At 39.6% G+C, this 18979-nt stretch overlaps 1 protein-coding gene across 1 annotated transcript in view; it reads left to right on the plus strand.

Moving 5' to 3' along the window:
• GNAQ (G protein subunit alpha q) overlaps positions 1-18979 on the plus strand; it is a 288945-nt gene that overhangs the window by 182434 nt on the left and 87532 nt on the right. Inside the window, exon 3 of the mRNA XM_067744118.1 lies at positions 17707-17861. Within this exon, the coding sequence (XP_067600219.1) occupies positions 17707-17861 (155 nt within the window). The remainder of the gene's footprint in view (positions 1-17706; positions 17862-18979) is intronic.

Consider the following 18979-nt stretch of genomic DNA (forward strand, 5'->3'; position numbering starts at 1 on the left):
TTGGCTTTGCCTACTAAATCACGGTGCTTGTTTTCAGTCGCATTCACTGATTATGCAAATGCTTTTAATTGAAATTTTGCTAATAAATTTCCATCCTGCTGGGTATCGGTCAGCCCATCTTTCACACCAATTGAAAAGTGTTACATTATTCATCCTTCCACAAATGAGTTAAAAACCCCACTAAAACTCTTTCTTTAAAATATTTTTTACCCAAGCTTTTAAAGTTTACGCATAAGATAGTTGTTTCTTTTTTTTCCTGGTGTCACACCTTATATTGATTTTAACAGCAAAATCACATCACAATGGGAACGTTTCCAAATATCCATTTTCAAAAATGCTCAAGTTTCTTAGCGATTTCTCTCTCATTCACTGTTAAAATGCTCTTTGGCCTTGAAGAGATAGTTTAAGTATGTTTATTTTTATAAAAGTATCAGCCAAATAAAGCAGCTCCTTCAGCCCCTTGTCTTGACCAAAAAAAAAAAAAGTCAGCGTATTTGGAACACTTGTCATTTTATAAAAGAAAAATGTGCAGCTCTTCTTTAAGTTCTACAATTCTTATAATTAGTTTGCCATCATATAATTTGGAAAGCTCTCATGGCTCAAAATGTCTTCCTGATTATTCCCCTTCTCATTATAAACTGTTGTCAGGATTCTTCTCTTTAAGATACTAGAATCTGTAAATTCCTGGCTGGGACACATTAATGGGGGTATGTAGCAACACACTGAAAGTGAACAGAAGAGTGAGGACTCCTCAGGAATCTCCTACCTTCCCTCACGACTCCTGCACACCGTACACGGCCATCAGACAGATGAGGGTGCCATTAGATACAGGAAAACTTAATATCTTTTTCCAATAGATACAGGAAAACTTAATACGTTTTTCCTTTTCAGATTAAACACATAGGTTTTGGTAGTTTTGTTCTGCACCCAGCGGATGATTGTGTGCCCCATACTCTGGAGACGAGGTCTCCACCAGTGTTTTTCTACTCTGACTGTACATTAGATCACCTAGGGAGCATTATAAAACCTCGGTCACTTCCCAAACCTATTAAATCAGAATCTCCAAGGGTGGGACCTAGACATGTATGTTTTTTAAAGCTCCCCGGGTGATTCCAGTGTTCAACCAAGTACTAATACTCCATACCACAAAGTACTACTTAGTACTACTTAGTGCAAGGATTACATCAACCCTCCCTGCTGTTCTTCTTTTCATCCTCTTGGCTCTCAGGGCTGCTGAGTGCCACGAGCTGCAGCTGTGTCCAGAGGGGCCTCAAACCCCCTGACGGAACCCTTACTGCTGTTGCATGTCCCAGGGAATTTTATTGTGAACAGAAAATAACATTTTCTTCATCTGTGAAACCAAGATTGTAGTTAGGCCTGTTCTTGACCGTTATGCTTTATTTAGCAGAGCAGGGAACGGAGTGTGGTTTGGGTTCCTCATTGCAAGATGAACTCATGCTGTTGAGGAAAAGCTGGGAGTTATAGAATGACTACCTCAAACAAAGAAAAGTGTTGGGCTTCCCTGGTGGCGCAGTGGTTGAGAGTCCGCCTGCCGATGCAGGGGACACGGGTTCGTGCCCCGGTCCGGGAAGATCCCACATGCCGCGGAGCGACTGGGCCCGTGAGCCATGGCCGCTGAGCCTGCGCGTCCAGAGCCTGTGCTCCGCACCGGGAGAGGCCACAACAGTGAGAGGCCCGCGTACTGCAAAAAAAAGAAAAGTATTGAGTTAGAAGTATGGGGAGGAGCAGAATCAAAAAGACCCATTATTGATAGTGTTGGTGGGAATCTCTGTTTTCATTTTATTGCCAGCCCTTAGGTAGTCCTGCACCATCAGATGAATAATAAATTTTGAATAAAATTAACACCTTTATGATTCAAAGATAACACTTATAGGCTGAGTTGGTATTCAGCCCTTACCCATTACGCACTGTACCAGCATTAAAATTTTGTTAAATTATAATATAGTCACTGCCCTAAGTTCCTTGAGTGACTCCAGCACCTGGGACATTCTTGACCTCTTCACGGTCCAGGAGCTAAAAGGTTGATGTGAGGGATGGCAAGGGAGGTCCAGAGCTCTGCTCTGTTCTGTTTGAGCAGTGTCCATGCCATACCACTGGATAAATTCTTTAACTTCACCCTAGCTTATGTTTGAATGTGTAATCATAAGGGCAAGGCACCTCCGCCTTCTTTAGTCCAATAACTCAGTTACAGAAGTCAACAGTTAACCTATACAGGTTAAGAAACCAGTCTAATATCATACCAGAGGCCCAGCCAGACTTCCCAACTTCCTGGGCAGGACTGTTTCTTCTGTCCAGTACTGGTCATTTTTTCTGCTTATCCTCGGTCTTGTTAGGTCACATTTCTGGACAAATGTATCAGAAAGGAAGACAGTTCATTTTCATGGTGGAATATTTATTGAGCAGCCCTAGCATTTTGCTAGAATGTAAGGAATATTAGACAGTCCCTACCCTGAAGTTATTCACAGCATTGTTAGACATTCTGAACATACAGACATGGAGCACTTACATAGCAGTGCCAGGCAGTATATAGCTTGGTGCCCAACAGGTGTTTTATGAAGACTATACATGCCCCAAGAAGATAAGAATAATTAGGAAAGGCTTAAATGGGAGGGTGGATAGGATTCTTGGAAGACTGAGTCCCCACTACACATCCTTTCTCCGCCAGATCTGTAGGTTAGCTTTTTAATTAAGGGCTTCTGCTATTTGTGACCAGTGATTTCCTTCATAAATGCAAGACTCCTGTGCTATATTTACTGGCTGCACACTTAGATCCACAGATGCAGAAACCATGGATGCGAAACCCACGGATCTGGAGGGCCAACTGTGTTCATTCACCGTTCTACATCAGCGACTTGAGCATCCACAGAGTTTGATATTCAAGGGGCTCCTGGAGCCAGTCCCCCGCAGATAACGAGGGATGACTGTATTGCTAGAAGCTTTCACCTCATACCAAAATTTTTTTATCTCTATATAATTCATCCTTATTAAATCAGATATTAATGAACGGACAACAAAAAGAGAACACTTTAACAGAATGATAACGATGACTGTATTGCTAGTTTTCTCCTCATACCAAAATTTTTTGTTTCTATGTAACTCATCCTTATTAAATCTGATATTAATGGAAAATAAAAGAACATTTTCATAGAATGATCATTAATCCAGATAAACTATTCTGAAATTGCTATGTGTGCAACATTGTTTTTAACCTCATTCCAGCACACCAGCTCTCTCTCTACTGCCGCTTCTCTTTGTTTTCTCTCCCCCTCAGTCTTCCGTCTTAGGTTAAAAGAGATGAATTTCTCACTTTAATTCGTTTTCCTAGCAAGAGATCATTTTGATAAAAGATGTTGAAGCTCTAGAACGGTTGATATTTCCTACCACCAAGTGAAGGGAATTTTGAAATATATGTAGATGGTACCCACAGAAACTGCAGAAGGGAAGAAAGTGGTCATCTTGTGCTATCTGTAAGAAGAGGTTAGTGACAGGTTATCTTCCTTCTGAGAGTTGTTTTCTATGGAGGTTCCTTGGAGTGAAGATCAGAATGTTATCAGAGATGGATTGTAGATCAGGTGGCACAGTAAAAAGGAAGTAGGAGCTAAATTTAGAAATTACATGAAAGCTTTTCAAAGATAGATATGAAAACACATAAAAGAGGCAGCAATATGCATTTTTATCTTCCTGAAAAAGCAGTGAAAATGCTAAGTCTTTTTGAGTTATATAAAGATTGATTTGGTTTGGTTTAATTTCACAACCCATGTACTCTGTCACCAATCAGATTTTCATGGGAAGCTCACCAGAATTTAAGGGGAAGAGCACATCTGGGTATACAATATTCGATAAAATCTTCATGCACATCTATTTGGGTGTCTAAAAAAAGGTTTTAGTCAAGTTTTGATCTTTGCATGTTTTGAAAACTCAACATTGAGATGAATACTGTGTAATGAGATTTGGATTTACCTATGGAGACAGAAATTTGTATGTGAATAAAGTTTAACATGCTGCTATTTGGAAAAACAGTTTTAACGGTAAAATGATCACCAGTGATCACTGTAATTATTGTATAATTTAAGTAAGAATTTAAAATAGCATTTCCTTAAGATATCAAACTGTTAGTGCTATATAGCATGTTGGTAGGAATCATGGAAATTATATTTTTGAAATAGACTCCCTAAAGTTGAATCACTGCCCATCCCCCCACCTCCTCCCCACCCTCGCAAAGGGTTAGTTCACTAAATGTAAGAAAAGAGCTGGGTTGAAGGTATTGCACCGTAACTCCCCTTGGATCATATCTGAAGTACAAACTAAAGGCTGCTTCTGTGTACTGAGCCATTAGTGTGTGCTTGTTACTGTGCTGTTTTATGTATAGTATTACATTCAAGCTTTATGACAGTGCTGTGATGCAGGTATCATTATCTCAGATGAGGGATAAGGAAATTGTAGCTTGGAGAAGCTCCAAAGCAAGTAAATGGGAGCATGGATGAAACTGAGTGTTTGACACCAAAGCCACAGACCCTTCCTTAGCTACTCACTGTGCATCACACCTTATTGACTGTCATGACCACCTGTAACAACCCAAACCATATGGTACCATTTTCCACCTAACACATGCCCTGGTCCCCTTGGTTAGACCGGGGTAGATTGGAACTCATAACACAGACATTCACAGTTCAGTGGAACCACAGTGCTAGTATATAACTTAAAGGGATGGTGAGGGGGAAATACTGGAAGATCACAGGTGCACAACATTTTTCAACGGATTCTGACCAGGAAGCTGAGACAGTGCCCACTGGTGAGCGTCAGAATGTAATTCTCAGTTCCTCTCATGCAGAGTGTATAAACATCCTTATCACACAAAGAATGCAAGGCTTACACAAGCTCTGCGGGAGTTGGGGGCGGTGGGTAGGGTGTGAAATCAGATTTCTTCAGGGCCAGGCAGGTAATGTGAAACTGGACACGTTCTCTTCTTCAGCACAACTTAAGTTAATTAGGTAGGGAGTTTTGGCATTATAGGACAGAGGATATTGTTCACTTCCGTAAAGAATCATCCTCTCTCCCTTTATTATTGACAACAGTAAGGGGCAGATAGTAGCTTACGAGCTGCGGCCTCTTGTCTTCTTGGAATATGGGCATAGTGTTGCTGGATCTTACAGTGTATCAAGAGAAGTAGGAAATCTATTTTTCTGTTTAATGGAAAAGTTCTCAATTTTAGATGTTGGCCACTTTAAAAAAAATTGTTTGTGCTAGACCAAGCAGGTCTCCAGACCGTCAGGTCACTTCTAGTCTTCTTGATCCCCTAGCCTAAGTCTTCCCCATACAGAGGTCGACCCTGCGTCCTAGTTTGCCCGAGACACTTTCGCTTTACGCCTCTTGTCCCAGCATCCCACTAGTTGAGCATTTGTTCTAGTTTCTCATTTTTTAATGAAGCATTCTTATTAATAGCTGTATTAAAATAAGCCAGGATGGATTTGGTAGACTTTCACTTAGTATTTCCAAATTCTGCCCATGCAGTTGAACAGATTCCTCACTTTAGCACTTGCTTAAATGTGAAAGATGTTCCAACTCTTTTCCAAATCCTTCCCAGATGCAGTGTAACTGCCTCTCTCTTTCAAAGACAGCATGTGGGCACTCACTGCTAATATGGAATAAACGTGGACAAGAGAGACCAGGGACAGCCAACTCCTTCCAGTGTCTAGGGTGGTAGGGAAGGATATGTTGCTGCTGCCTTTATCATCCGTTTGTTATTAGCCAGTCATGCTGTGCTCTGGTCTATAAGTTGTGAGGAACAGTAACACACCAGATCTTCAGTGAGCAGGGTCAGTGGAAAGTTGTTAGGTGTATGTGAAATTTATATGGAAAAATCTAGGTTGAGCAGTCTTGCCACAGTGGTCTTGCCATGATAGCTTTTGCTTCCATGGTTTTATCATTTGTTGTTTGGTGTAAATCTATAACTGTTTGTTTTATTGTCTAATAATGATTTTATTTTGTAATAAATTCTTCTGGCCACAGTAACCTTTTCTTTTTTAACCCGAAAATGCATATTTAACAAAAAATTTAATACTGAATTTTTGTTTCTCAAAAAAATGAATGGTAATGTATAACTTGTACAAACTTGTTTGTTGATATTTAGCAGCATCCACCATTATACCCAAAGTGATATCATCAACCACACAAAATTCAAATGACACAGATCTGCTGAAAAAGTGTCAGCATCTGCTTCACAAGTTAGCTGTTATATTCAGAAGATTGTGCCCAAAGATGACATTTTAGCATGGGCAGCTGCCGGAAATGCATTTTTATATTACTCTGTGAAGCATGACTTTTCATTTAGATCGAGTGACTTTCCTTCCAAGTTAACTTGGTTCATTTTTTATTCCAAGTTTTCTTATTCGGGTGCAAGAAAATGAGGCAATAATTATTCATCTGTTAACTCCCTTAGCAGAAGGAACTCTTTGCAAACAACTGATGGTTTGGTTTTCTCCCGCTTTTAATTCATGGAATCAGGGTACAGCTTTTGATAGTTCATTTTGATAAAGTGAAATCTCTCACATTATTTTGAATACTATGAATGTTTTTGCTTCTCTATAAAATGTTGAAAATAAAAATATTTTGTGGTAATGATATGAATGTAGTGCTTAATGATGCCCAGTGTTACGGTAAAACATTTATTAAATTAAGAAGCCTATGGAGCAGAAATGTACTTGCAATTAGTTATGACTCACACACAGTCATAATTGCTTTCAAACAAGCTGTGATAATCTACCAATCTTGAGTTTTGCTTCCTAAAGGTATCTGTGAAAGAAGAATATTATGAACTGATAAATGAGATACTTCCTATGAAAATATTTGAACTGAAATATTTACAAATTTGCATTTGAAAAAATAGTAGAGTTAAGAACACCTCCCATTTAGCAGAATTTGTTTTGTGCTTACCAGGTGTTTCAGCCCCTAAGAGAGAACATTTTTCAATTAAAAATATTAAGGTCTATAGAGAAGGACCCAACTGAAAATGTTACAATTTCAAATTTATTAACCTAAAATGGTTAGTGCAATTTTGAGGACTATTGCAGGCAATTTCATGAAATAGTTATATAATATGTCCATAATGAAAAAAATACAGTCTTCTTAAAAATGTCAGGGATATGATATTAGAAACAGAAATGGCTAAGAACATAACTAACATACATGAATGTACTAAAATACATGAATGTAAGAAAACTTCTCATTTTTTTTTTGCTTTATATGGATATATGAAAGTTTTATTTTTTAGAAAGAATTTTATGTTTGAAAATGTTTTAACAATACCAATATAATATAACTGATGTGTTGGTCAATAGATAATATTTCAAAGATATATAGCATTAGCTATTGTTAATATTCCTTTTCATACTCCAGAATGTCATGTATACACTATAAACTGTCATACTCTCACTAGAAAGTTACCAGTTTCTCAACACTGGTCCAAGTAACTTTTTACAGTTGATTCTTATCTGTAATCTTCCTGAAATTTGGGTCCTTTCTCAAAGTGACAAATTATATGTATTACTCTTTGCCCCCCAAAAGTGCCTAGCAAGATGTGGGTTCTCTTATTTCCCTTCCCTTCCTCCTATTCAGATTCTAGATGTTTCATTACTCTTCTTCATAGAACAGTTAGACATCATTGCCGTTGATTCTTTTTACATTCTTACTGTTGGAACAGTTTCTTGCTCTCTGAGTTAAAGAGGTATTTAGACAAGTGTTCTAGGAAGTTCCTTTTCTTCTGCAAAATTCTGGGGCTACGAGCCTTTCGCTTTTAGTTCTCCTGACCACAATTTCTTTTTTTTTTTTTTTTTTTTGCGGTACGCGGGCCTCTCACTGTTGTGGCCTCTCCCGTTGCGGAGCACAGGCTCCAGACACGCAGGCTCAGAGGCCATGGCTCACGGGCCTAGCCGCTCCGTGGCATGTTGTATCTTCCCGGACCGGGGCACGAACCCGTGTCCCCTGCATCGGCAGGCGGACTCTCAACCACTGCGCCACCGGGGAAGCCCTGAACACAATTTCTGAAGCTGCAGTGGTCAGGTTTCACAGTGGGTGTCCCACAAAGACTCTGCAGGACCGTGAGATTTCTGGGTACATCTGGTACATCCCTTCCTTAAGGAGCTTGTTCTTTCAAATTTTTTTTTTCAGCTTTGTCTGAATGTCTACCAAGCTAAGAAGGGAAATATTCTTGATCTGTTTTTCCTATTGGCAAACAAAATAAAATTCCAGACCAGCAGCAACACACTCCTCTGGTTAATAAGATTGTAGGAGCCCAGACATTGCAAAGGGCTAAAATGATTGTGTTTTTTCTGAGACATAATTTCAGGAAGTGAACCACATGCAAAATGTGAACTCAACAATGAGAATGATGTGAATCTATAAGGCAGACATTAGCCTGTTTCGCCAGCATGGGGATGCATCAGCCAGTCAGTTGTTTTGCTTGTGTAAAATCAGTCCTTACTTGGTTGTTGGGAGTCTCAGTCTCTAGTCGGTGTTTTTCAAAGTGTGATGCACGGGAACACCAGTCTCATCCACTGATCTGAGGGGGAAGTGCTGCCATGGTCATACGGTAATGCCTCCACCCTTACCCTGTGCTCATGGATTCCTAGCACTGTTGTCTTAGTAAAGGTTCCGAGTTCTGCAATATAGACCATCTGTTTAACTTTTTATAAACATCATGCTCTACAGTTATCTGACTTTGGCTCTAGAACCCACTTTTCAAAACAATAGCCATTAAAATCCCAAGTAACTAATGGTCCTGAAATATTCTTTGAAAATAGCCATACAAGTATGTCTAATTCTTTGACTCTTAATAAATACGTATATCTTTAAAAGAATCTTCTAATTTCTTCTTTATCACTGTGACTTTGAATTAACTCTTTGAAAATAAACTTTTTTGTAGTATTCACAATGTGTGTGTGTGTATTACCATCATAATCATGAAGGTGATTTCAAAGAGTGCACAATTTTTTATTTCATCCCAAGATTTTACGGACCTGAGGGCAAGATTCTACATAATGGAACCATGTAATTACATCAGTCAACAGACTCTTTGGAACTGCTTGGTGTGTGTTATGCCCTGGTGCATCAAGCTCTGACCTACAATGTCATTGATTCTGATAATTATGACATGGCCTACGAACGTGAAAAAGGAAAATAATAAGCAGAGGACTAAATAGAAAATATTTGCCTGAAATTTATAGTGGTGGAGCCAAGAAAGAGATGGAGTTCTTTAAAAGAAAAAACATTTTAAATAATAAAGGAGTATTTTCTCCATCGAAGAAGGAATCTGCTATATGTTAGAGATTAAGCAAATGTAGCTTATAGCGAAGCAAAACCAAAAAGAGAAACAGATTTCCAGCAAAGTTTTTGCGGAAAGGCAGTGTGCCTTATAGCCATTGATTACCTTGGTGAATGCTGTAATAAAGATTAAAAATAAAGCTCTAACCTTAGAAAAGCAGATCTAATAATGATAATAAATCAATTTGTAAAATCTTAAAGTAGAATAATATGTGACAGTTTAATAAACTTCCTTATCTAATATTTTGCTATCTGGGATATTTTATTTAACACAAACTATCTGCTTCATCAGTGTCTAGTGCATTGCCTGACATATGGTAGAAAAGTATTTGTTGAGATAATATTTATTAATGGTAATTTTGAAATAGCTCAAGATTTCATAGTAATTACAATACTTGTTTTAGGTATTTTACTAACAGTTCTTATAACTTTTCTAACAGCCCTAAAATGAATTATTTTCCCATTTCATAGATGAGGTAGCTGAGGTTCAGGAAAGTTGAGAGACAAGCCTAAAGACACAGGGCTGGAATGTGACAGTGTTATGATTGAAGCCCGGTTTGATCTCAAGCTATTGTTCCCCGTCCCTGGCAACGATTTACTTAGCATTTACATTGTATTAGGTATTGTAAGTAATCTAGAGATGATTTAAAGGATATGGGAGGATGTGCATAGGTTACATGCAAATACTATGACAGTTTTTCTAAGGGTCTTGAGTATCTGTGGATACCTACTCTGTTCTTGTGATACCAGGGTAAAGAGGGATGTGGATGCTTTAGCAAAGGAGAATCAGTAGATTCCCTAGCACTGAAAGATTCCACACACAGGATTTATCATCTTCATCAGGGACTTCAAAAGGCTGTGTCATGTAGTAATTTGTAATTTTGCTGAGCCATGAGTTGAATCATAAGTGTGGAGAGGCTGTTCTATAGGAATGAGTCACTGGCTACGTGAACCCAGCCAACAGCAGCTCGGTGTGACTTTGCTGTTCTTTGTCATTTATGCAGTAATGACCATAAGAAAATGCATCAACAACTGTCACTCTTTGTTCAGTGCATCTTAATGAATGAAGGTCAGCTGTTCAAGTTGTAATGAAGTCAGAGAAGGCGAAGTGGTCTAAGAAATGATAGTTCTCGCCCACGTTTTCGGTAGGAAATTTTAAGGGGTGTTTGCAGATTTGAGGACCCTTTGAGATCCATTATCCAGGCTGGTCTCTAGAATGTTGTTTCACATTTGAGCAAATAAAGGTGGGTGATTTGCCTAAGGTTACAGAGCTGGTAAGTGTGTACACCACACGTTTTATGTTTCCTGTGCTATTTTCCTTTTCTTCTGCTTTTTAAACAGTTAGCAGCTTTGGGTGTTAGGTCTGCCTTTAAGTGTTTTACATCCTTTCTGTCATTTAACCATCTAAAATAAATGCCATAGGGACTTCCCTGGTGGCGCAGTGGTTGGGAGTCTGCCTGCCAATGCAGGGGACATGGGTTTGAGCCCTGGTCTGGGAAGATCCCACATGCCACGGAGCAACTGAGCCTGTGCGCCACAACTTTGGAGCCTGCGCTCCAGAGCCCGTGAACCACAGCTACTGAAGCCCACGTGCCTAGAGCCCACGCACCACAACAAAGAGCAGCCCCCGCTCGACACAACTGGAGAAAGCCCGCGCACAGCAGTGATGACCCAATGCAGCCAAAAATAAATAAATAAATAAATAAATAAATAAATAAATTTAAAATAAATGCCGTATACCCTGAGAAAACCATAATTCAAAAAGAGTCATGTACCAAAATATTCATTACAGCTCTATTTACAATAGCCAGGACATGGAAGCAACCTAAGTGTCCATCAACAGATGAATGGTTAAAGAAGATGTGGCACATATATACAACGGACTATTACTCAGCCATAAAAAGGAACAAAACTGAGTTATTTGTAGTGAGATGGATGGACCTAGAGACTGCCATACAGAGTGAAGTAAGTCAGAAAGAGAAAAACAAATACTGTATGCTAACACATATATGTGGAATCTAAAAAGAAAAATTTGTCAGAAGAACCTAGGGGCAAGACGGGAATAAAGATGCAGACCTACTAGAGAATGGGCTTGAGGATATGGGGAGGGGGGAGGGTAAGCTGGGACAAAGTGAGAGAGTGGCATGGACATATATACACTACCAAACGTAAAATAGATAGCTAGTGGGAAGCAGCCGCATAGCACAGGGAGATCAGCTTAGTGCTTTGTGACCACCTAGAGGGGTGGGATAGGGAGGGTGGGAGGGAGGGAGATGCAAGAGGGAAGAGCTATGGGGACATATGTATATGTATAACTGATTCACTGTGTTATAAAGCAGAAACTGACACACCATTGTAAAGCAATTATACTCCAATAAAGATGTTAAAAAAATAAAATAAATGCCATTGTTACCCCCATTTGACAGATTAGGAAACAGAGGTTTAGAGATGTTAAATAGCTTGACCCAAGTTCATGCTCAACTAGTACTGGGTGGAGGTGGGATTACAACAGAGAGATCTGATCCCAAGGTCCATCATTTTACTCTGTATTTCCTTTGAGTAGAAAACGAAAAAAGTCTGGGTTTTTTTTGTTTGTTTTCATAACTTAGAATCAAATGCCAAAATGGAAATAAGCAACAAGGAAAAAAAAAAGGATTGAGAAGATGTGCACCTTCGTTCAAGATTAAAACATACTCAGACAGCAGTTCAGAATTTTTCTAATTCAGAGCCCCTCTGTGTGTGTTGGGCATCCTTTCAAACAGAGCAGCCCTAATGAGCTGAATATTTGTGTCTAAGAGCTTCAAAAATGTGGAAGTTACCATTTGGTTTTCTACTTCTAGCGTGTAGGAACCGGAATAGGTGTGACATTCCAGCCTAAAGCCACCTTGAGCTGTTAATGAGTTTTTGAAAATCCTTCCAAAGTGACTATAAGATCTTTGTTATTTCATCTGAAGGCTTGGCCTTTTGTGGGCAGGGTAAGACTCACTGTGGTGGGAACTCAGTTCTTCCTTCCTCTTGCTGAAGCAACCTTGGAAATATCAACACATCTAAGATTTACCTGAATTTTATGACCACCGAATCACCAAAACAAGACATTACCACATTGGCACATCCTGCGGTTTCCATGTGGTCTTAACCGAAAATTCTGCCAAGAGTTCCTAAGAGTAGCTACTTAGTTCTCACAATGTTCCCTCTGAGGCTTGCCACCAGCTTGCTAAGAATTCTGAAAGCTAACTTTCATTATTAAGTATTTCCATCCAGTGTGTTCAACTGTAACTTGAAATGAAATAGAATTATATTTTGCATTTTGTTTATATGATTAACGCATACCTGTTTTGCTTTTCTATTTACAGTGTTCAAAATTAAAAGGGTAGTCAATTGTAACTTATTTATATTATTAGAAATGACTTATTTCCTTTTCATCATAGCCTTTTTCATTAGTAATTGTTTAATTTCACGTAATTACTTGTGATTTTTACTACTTCACATCTGACATTTGGACAAATAGAAAAGGGTCTAATTTATCTTCCTAGTCTAACACATTGTACTAAAAAATATTCTTTCCACATACAGAATATTTTTTACCAAAAAAATGAGAGGATTGCACTTCCATTGAGGACCTTTGTATAGGCAATGTAAAAATTCTGTGTGTATTTTATAAAATGCTGTCACACTTAAATAACTTGAGAACTTCAGGTGAAAGCTCTTACATAGATGCAAATTACAGTTGATCATATTTGAATGTCATTTTACAAAACAGCAAGGGTGGAATTAAAAAACAAAGCTTAGTAGGCAATGAAAGTGACTTAGAAATTATGACCTGGATGAAGGCAAAGCGGTGATCTTGTGGTTTTTGAGGCCAATATACTTTCATAGTTGGTGGAGGTTGATTATGGTTCATAGCTGAGATTAATACTGTAGCTTTCATTGTGCAGGTTAATTTGCAGTAAGGGTCAGCATGAAACTTCCTCACTAGACTTTTTTTTTTCCCACAGTTAAAAGAGAGGGCCATGTTTATTTTGTCTACTGAGCCTTTGTTCATCATCTTCATCTCTGCCTGCCAGCCGAATCCTCTCTTCTCTCTGACATGTTGTCTGACCTCTCTATCCATACTGAGTTCTACTTTCTCAACCCCTATGTGGCATTGCCGATGTACAGACTTAACCATGTTCTGCCCTCTATTGTCAGGCACTGTTTGAAATAGTGAGGTCTTGTTTCAATAAATGATATATTATGTGCTCCTGGAGGGACAGTGTTGTAACTCCTTGGTGCTCCATGCATTCTAGATGTATTTATTTACAGTCATGCAGTTTATGGCTAGACAAAGCCTTAGGGAGATGATTTGTTTCAATTGCATAATCTTGTGGACCAGGAAAATGAAGCTCTATAGAGGTAAAGTAGTTTCTTCTAAGGGTTATGGCTTGTGTTAGGGGTAAAGCCAGGCCTAGAATTTAGGTGTCCCAATTTCCAGTTTAGTATAATTTCCACTCTTCCTTCCTTATATACTTCATTCAACGACTATTTATTGAGCATCAGTGGCAGGCACTCTGCTAGACCCTGATACTGCAATGCTGAGCCTGTCTTGGAACTTATACAGTGATCAGGGAGAAGGACACTAACAAACAGCACACAAATAGATGCACACTAGCTACCGAGATAAGTGCTGTTAAGGATTATGTGGTTCTGAGAGAGTAGGCAATGGATGGAAGATTTCCTTGAGAAACTTGTCTTTGACTTGTAAGACTTGACACTGTGTTTATATGTACTTTTTGAACGCACTTAAATTAGACAAATATTTGTTGTTGCTCACTCTGTGCTGGGCCCCAAAAGAAATTAGAGAAATTAGAGCCAGTAAGCTACAGCCCCTTCCCTCAATGTATAGTCTAGAAGACGATAAGCCAAGAGGTAACTATCATCATAAAGCAAAATGTAGACGTTCCATGGTTCAAAAGACACAAAGCTCACATTTTGGGGGAGAGGAGGAACATTAGGAACATCTTCCTGTCAGAGATGGCATAGGATACGGCCCCTGAACAAAAGCTAAAGAAAGGAATAGAGAAGGCCTTCCAGATGTAAGAAAAAGCAAACCGAGATGGAACAAGATAAGAAATTAGAGGAGTTTTCTAACAACAGAAAGTAATCTCATTTTACAGGAGCAGGCTTTTCGGTTACACAACTGTTGAGGATGTTGTCTATTGAAATGCCCTTACAGTCCACTGCAGTTAAAGCTGGAAATGCGAATGTTCCCTCGTTTCTCCTCCTGGAGCACATAATCCTGTGCTTTGGTTGGTTGCCGGCTATATGGACTGTTCCCCCCAACTCCACCCCTACCCCTCCGTGGCAACTACATCTAAGTCTTTAATTGCTATGTTACCTAGCATTTCACTGGGCTTCAATAAACATTTAATCGTCATAGTAAAAAGTGTCTGCTATGTGGAAACTGTTTTCTCTGGCATAAGTTACCTTCTCTAGAAACAGAAACAGAACTCCTTCCAGATGACATGGCTGGCCCAGTGTAGTGAGTATCAAACTTAGTTTTTAAATGCTGCCTACACTAACCTGTATCATCACGTAGCTTTTATGCAATTCAGAGAGGTCTCAACCGTTTCTCCCTATGGATGGCATAATAGTTTGTCTAAATATTGTTGTAGGAAAGTGCTGCAGATTTACTTATTAGCATGTGTTAAGTGGCCAGCTGCTGTGTGCCAGCTTCTGTGTAGGACATAGTGTTATTGGTCAATCTTATTAGGGAAGTAAATGGAGGAGCAGATGAGTGGTACCTGATCCAACTCAGGCACAGATATACTTTATCGTTTCTAGCATTGCCAAGAATAAAAATTAGGGATATTTCATGGAAAACTCTAGATTTGGGGCTTCCCTTGGTAAATCGGAAAATCTGGCAACACGGGGCCTATATCCCAATGGCAGCAGTTAGTGGGAGGTAAATAGCGGCTGTCCTCTTTAATTAGGGTGTGTGTTTCTCAGTGTGCTGTAGTCCCTATCACTCCCTGTTGCCTACATCTAGCTTGTTTTATTCATTTCTGTGGCTTCCTGGCCCTTATAGTGCCCCTTGCTTTGGAGTGCTGTTGCCTTTCTGGGACCCTTCTCTTTAGTTTCCAGTAGCAATTTTCTGGCCAGCCAGACAATTAATTATGACCACAGCAGCTAGTGTGTGTGTGATGCTTAATAGTTTGCAGTGGTTCTCGAACTTTTCCATGTATCAGAATCATCCAGAGGGCCTGTTAAAACAGGGATTTGCTAATCAGTTTCTTATTCAAAAAGTTTGAGGTAGGATGGAAGGATTTGTATTTTTATCACATTCCCAGGTGATGCTGCTGGTGTGTGTACCGCCTTTTGAGAACCACTCAACTACTGTATTGTAGCACAATAGTAAGTCACGTGAGCTTGTTGGGGCAGGATGTTCCCCACCAGAGATAACATTTGGCAAGATTAAGCAACTTATCCAATGTCATAAGAAGCAGCAGAGTCAGATTAAAACCATGTCTTTAGAGTATATCCAGCAGGAGACCATCCCGTACATCCCTGTTCCTGCCCCACATCTGCCCTCCAAGATGCACAGAATCCTCTAGAGAACGCTGTAAAACAGACATAGCCACGGGGATTCTAATTGAGGATTATACCACGGGTGATCGTTGTCATATCTCAGGACACAGAGAGTTAGCCCTTGTTTGTATTCAGTGAGCAAGGGCAGAAAGGCGAGGTCAAAGCTTGACATCAGGCATACCTGTGAAGGTATGAGACATGCCTGCTGGGCAAAGTGCAGGAGGCCCCACAGCCAGTGTTTCGTGCTTGAAGGAGGTCCACTTGAGCAGGCAGACGGCAGAGCAGGTGGGACAATTACAGTCTTTGGTATCGACACGGAGCAACAGGTGCTACAGAGCCAGGCAGAGCACAGCACTGGGGATTCATTGGGGAGCCAGTGATACTGTTTTCAAGGGGGAGCCTCATGGGGAACTGTGACTGAGGTAGGCCCACCTGAGGTCTGAGACTTGGGAACAGGACTTCAGGATGGCAGGATTGCTGGTGGGATAAGACAGATTGCCTGGGCAGGGACTAGGTACAGAAAACAACGATAGGGATCCGTTTTCCAAGGTTGGGGTGCAGGGCAGAGCTATAGGGGTTCTCACTTACTAGATCTGACTGTCAGGGTCAGAGCAGAGCTAGCAAGAAAGGTGGTTTCTTCAGTCTTGGCATGTTGGGCTTCTTAAAACTTTCTCTAAGTCAAGATTAGTCTAATGACATGGGGCCCTTCCCTCTTACGGGATGAGAAGGAAGATAAAGATGGGGAACCAGACAGGCCTAACGTGGATTAAATTTATTAAATTCTATCTGCTTAAAACTCTATGAAAAGAATAATTGGGTCATCATGTAATCAAGATAACCATTCACTGACCTAGTTCAGAAGTTTATCTGTACAAAATCAAGACTGTTGTAACAAATTATCAGCCATGTGTCTCCAGTTTTCAAGATAATTAGTTATTTGTTGATTTATATATTCATGTGCACATGTAATTTACATGTAAACTACACCCATGAAAACCTATTTTGTTTGAGATTGTTAGACAATGATATATTCTGGTTAATTTGGGGGTTGACCATACAACATTTTGATTTCAATCTTGTTGAAAAATTTTTTTTAAATCTTTTTACCTCTTTCCTGCTAAATGTTGTATAATGAAAATAACAAAGTCCTTTTTCCTTGTTAAAAAAATACTGAATAGCCTCCTCAATCTGATAGTGTAGATAAGGCAGCTATAAAATAAATATTGGCAATTCAGGGGTGTGGAAGTGGAGAGGCACGCCTACCACTGCTCAGGTTCAGTCGTTAATATTGACTGTTCTTCTGTGGGTTTACCCCTATCCCAGAAGCGAGCCATAGAAACTAACCCTGATTAGTTGAGGAGTCTGATTGAGCTTCTGCTACTCAGTGAATACCCAGCCCATGAGAACACTCAGGGCTGGGTATATTATGCGTTTGATTATTATAAACACAGAGGGGATACGTGTCTCTTTTTTCCCTTTAATAACATTAATTGTTTTAGGATTGTGATCATCACCTGTAAACAGTCATTACGTGTAGCATGACATCCTCATTGTTCCGACGGGAACCAAACACTCTGCTTTCCTCTAGTCAACTTTAGGTAGCCTCATGGTTTAATCTAGAGGGAAAGATTTGGGACTGGGTTTTATCTAAGGAAAAAAAAAAAAGAAGCATTACATTATTATAAACCAGTTCAAAAACCAGTATATGAGGAAAGACCTCACTTGTGCACAATGTAATGTGCAAACCAAAGGCAATTTTCAGCGATGGAAAGGAGATTAAAACTTTTTTTTTTTTTTAAACAGGCTCACGCACAATTAGTTCGAGAAGTTGATGTGGAGAAGGTGTCTGCTTTTGAGAATCCGTATGTAGATGCAATAAAGAGTTTATGGAACGATCCTGGAATCCAGGAATGCTATGACAGACGACGGGAATATCAGTTATCTGACTCTACCAAATAGTAAGTATTCCTCCAGGAGGCCCTTTGCATCTTTCTCTTTACTTTCATGTGCAGGTGCTCTGCAGTGAGACCTTCTGTGTTCTGTAATGTGTGTATTGTTATCTGATTCTAACTGCACAGTTAGGAAGTATAGGTATTAAACTTGTGCCAACCTCATAAATTTCAACTATATTGTAAGGGACTGGCATGATGAGTCAGGGAGAGTATTTTACTGTTTTGTTTGAAAAGCAAACTGAAGACTCTAGGAATCTGCATTCACTAACCTGTCTCTTTCCCCAAATTGTAAAGCAGCAGTTCTCAAACACATACTTCATTGTGCTTTGAAATCTTGTAATAATAATTTTTAATGCAAATGTCGGATCTTACTCATATGCTGGAAAACACCTACACACATTAAGAACCGCAAACAAATGCGCTTGATTATGGCTTCGCAAACATCAGACCTCCTGGTTTCTAGTTTGCAGGCACAGAACCTTGACTGCTTCCTGGGAGCCACTGTTATGTTGATGGATAGATTTGCCTTTGCATGAAAATTGCGTGGGAGTCGAATTTTGCATGCATTCCCGAATTATTTTGCGAGCTGTCAATCAAAATCATGTGTCCTGGGAGAGATTTGCATCCTAGAGAGCTTTGTTAGTTCTCTAGATTAAATCTTGCCTAACAGAAAGAAAGTAAAGCTCTGGCAGTCATTGGATTAATGTAATCAATGTGGTCAGCAATGTAGATAATTGGGCGCCTGAAAAATGGATTTTTTTTAGTAGTATTTAGCCAGATTTCTGTCTACATTAATTATGGTAACCCAGCATTTGCCTCTTGTATTGGTTCTGGGCAGACAGAAGAAAGGGTGGAAAATATTCAGCAGCCTCAGGGCAGTTCATGTGTTGAAATGACCCTCTGGATGAGAGCAGGACCATGGGGAAAATAAGGAGCCCCATAGGCTGATTGGCGTCACTCAGCAGTGCAGAGGACATCCAAGAGCTGTTTGGCTCTGTTTTTGAAGTAAAGTGGATCGTGCTCTTACCCTAGTTCTAGGCATTTGTATAAGATAAGTTATGATTCAGGTTAGCCAAAGAAACGTTGCCTGGTCAAAACAATTCTTGTATTCCTAAGGTAAATCT

This window comes from Pseudorca crassidens, chromosome 7 (genome assembly GCF_039906515.1).
Source record: "Pseudorca crassidens isolate mPseCra1 chromosome 7, mPseCra1.hap1, whole genome shotgun sequence".
NCBI lineage: Eukaryota > Metazoa > Chordata > Mammalia > Artiodactyla > Delphinidae > Pseudorca > Pseudorca crassidens.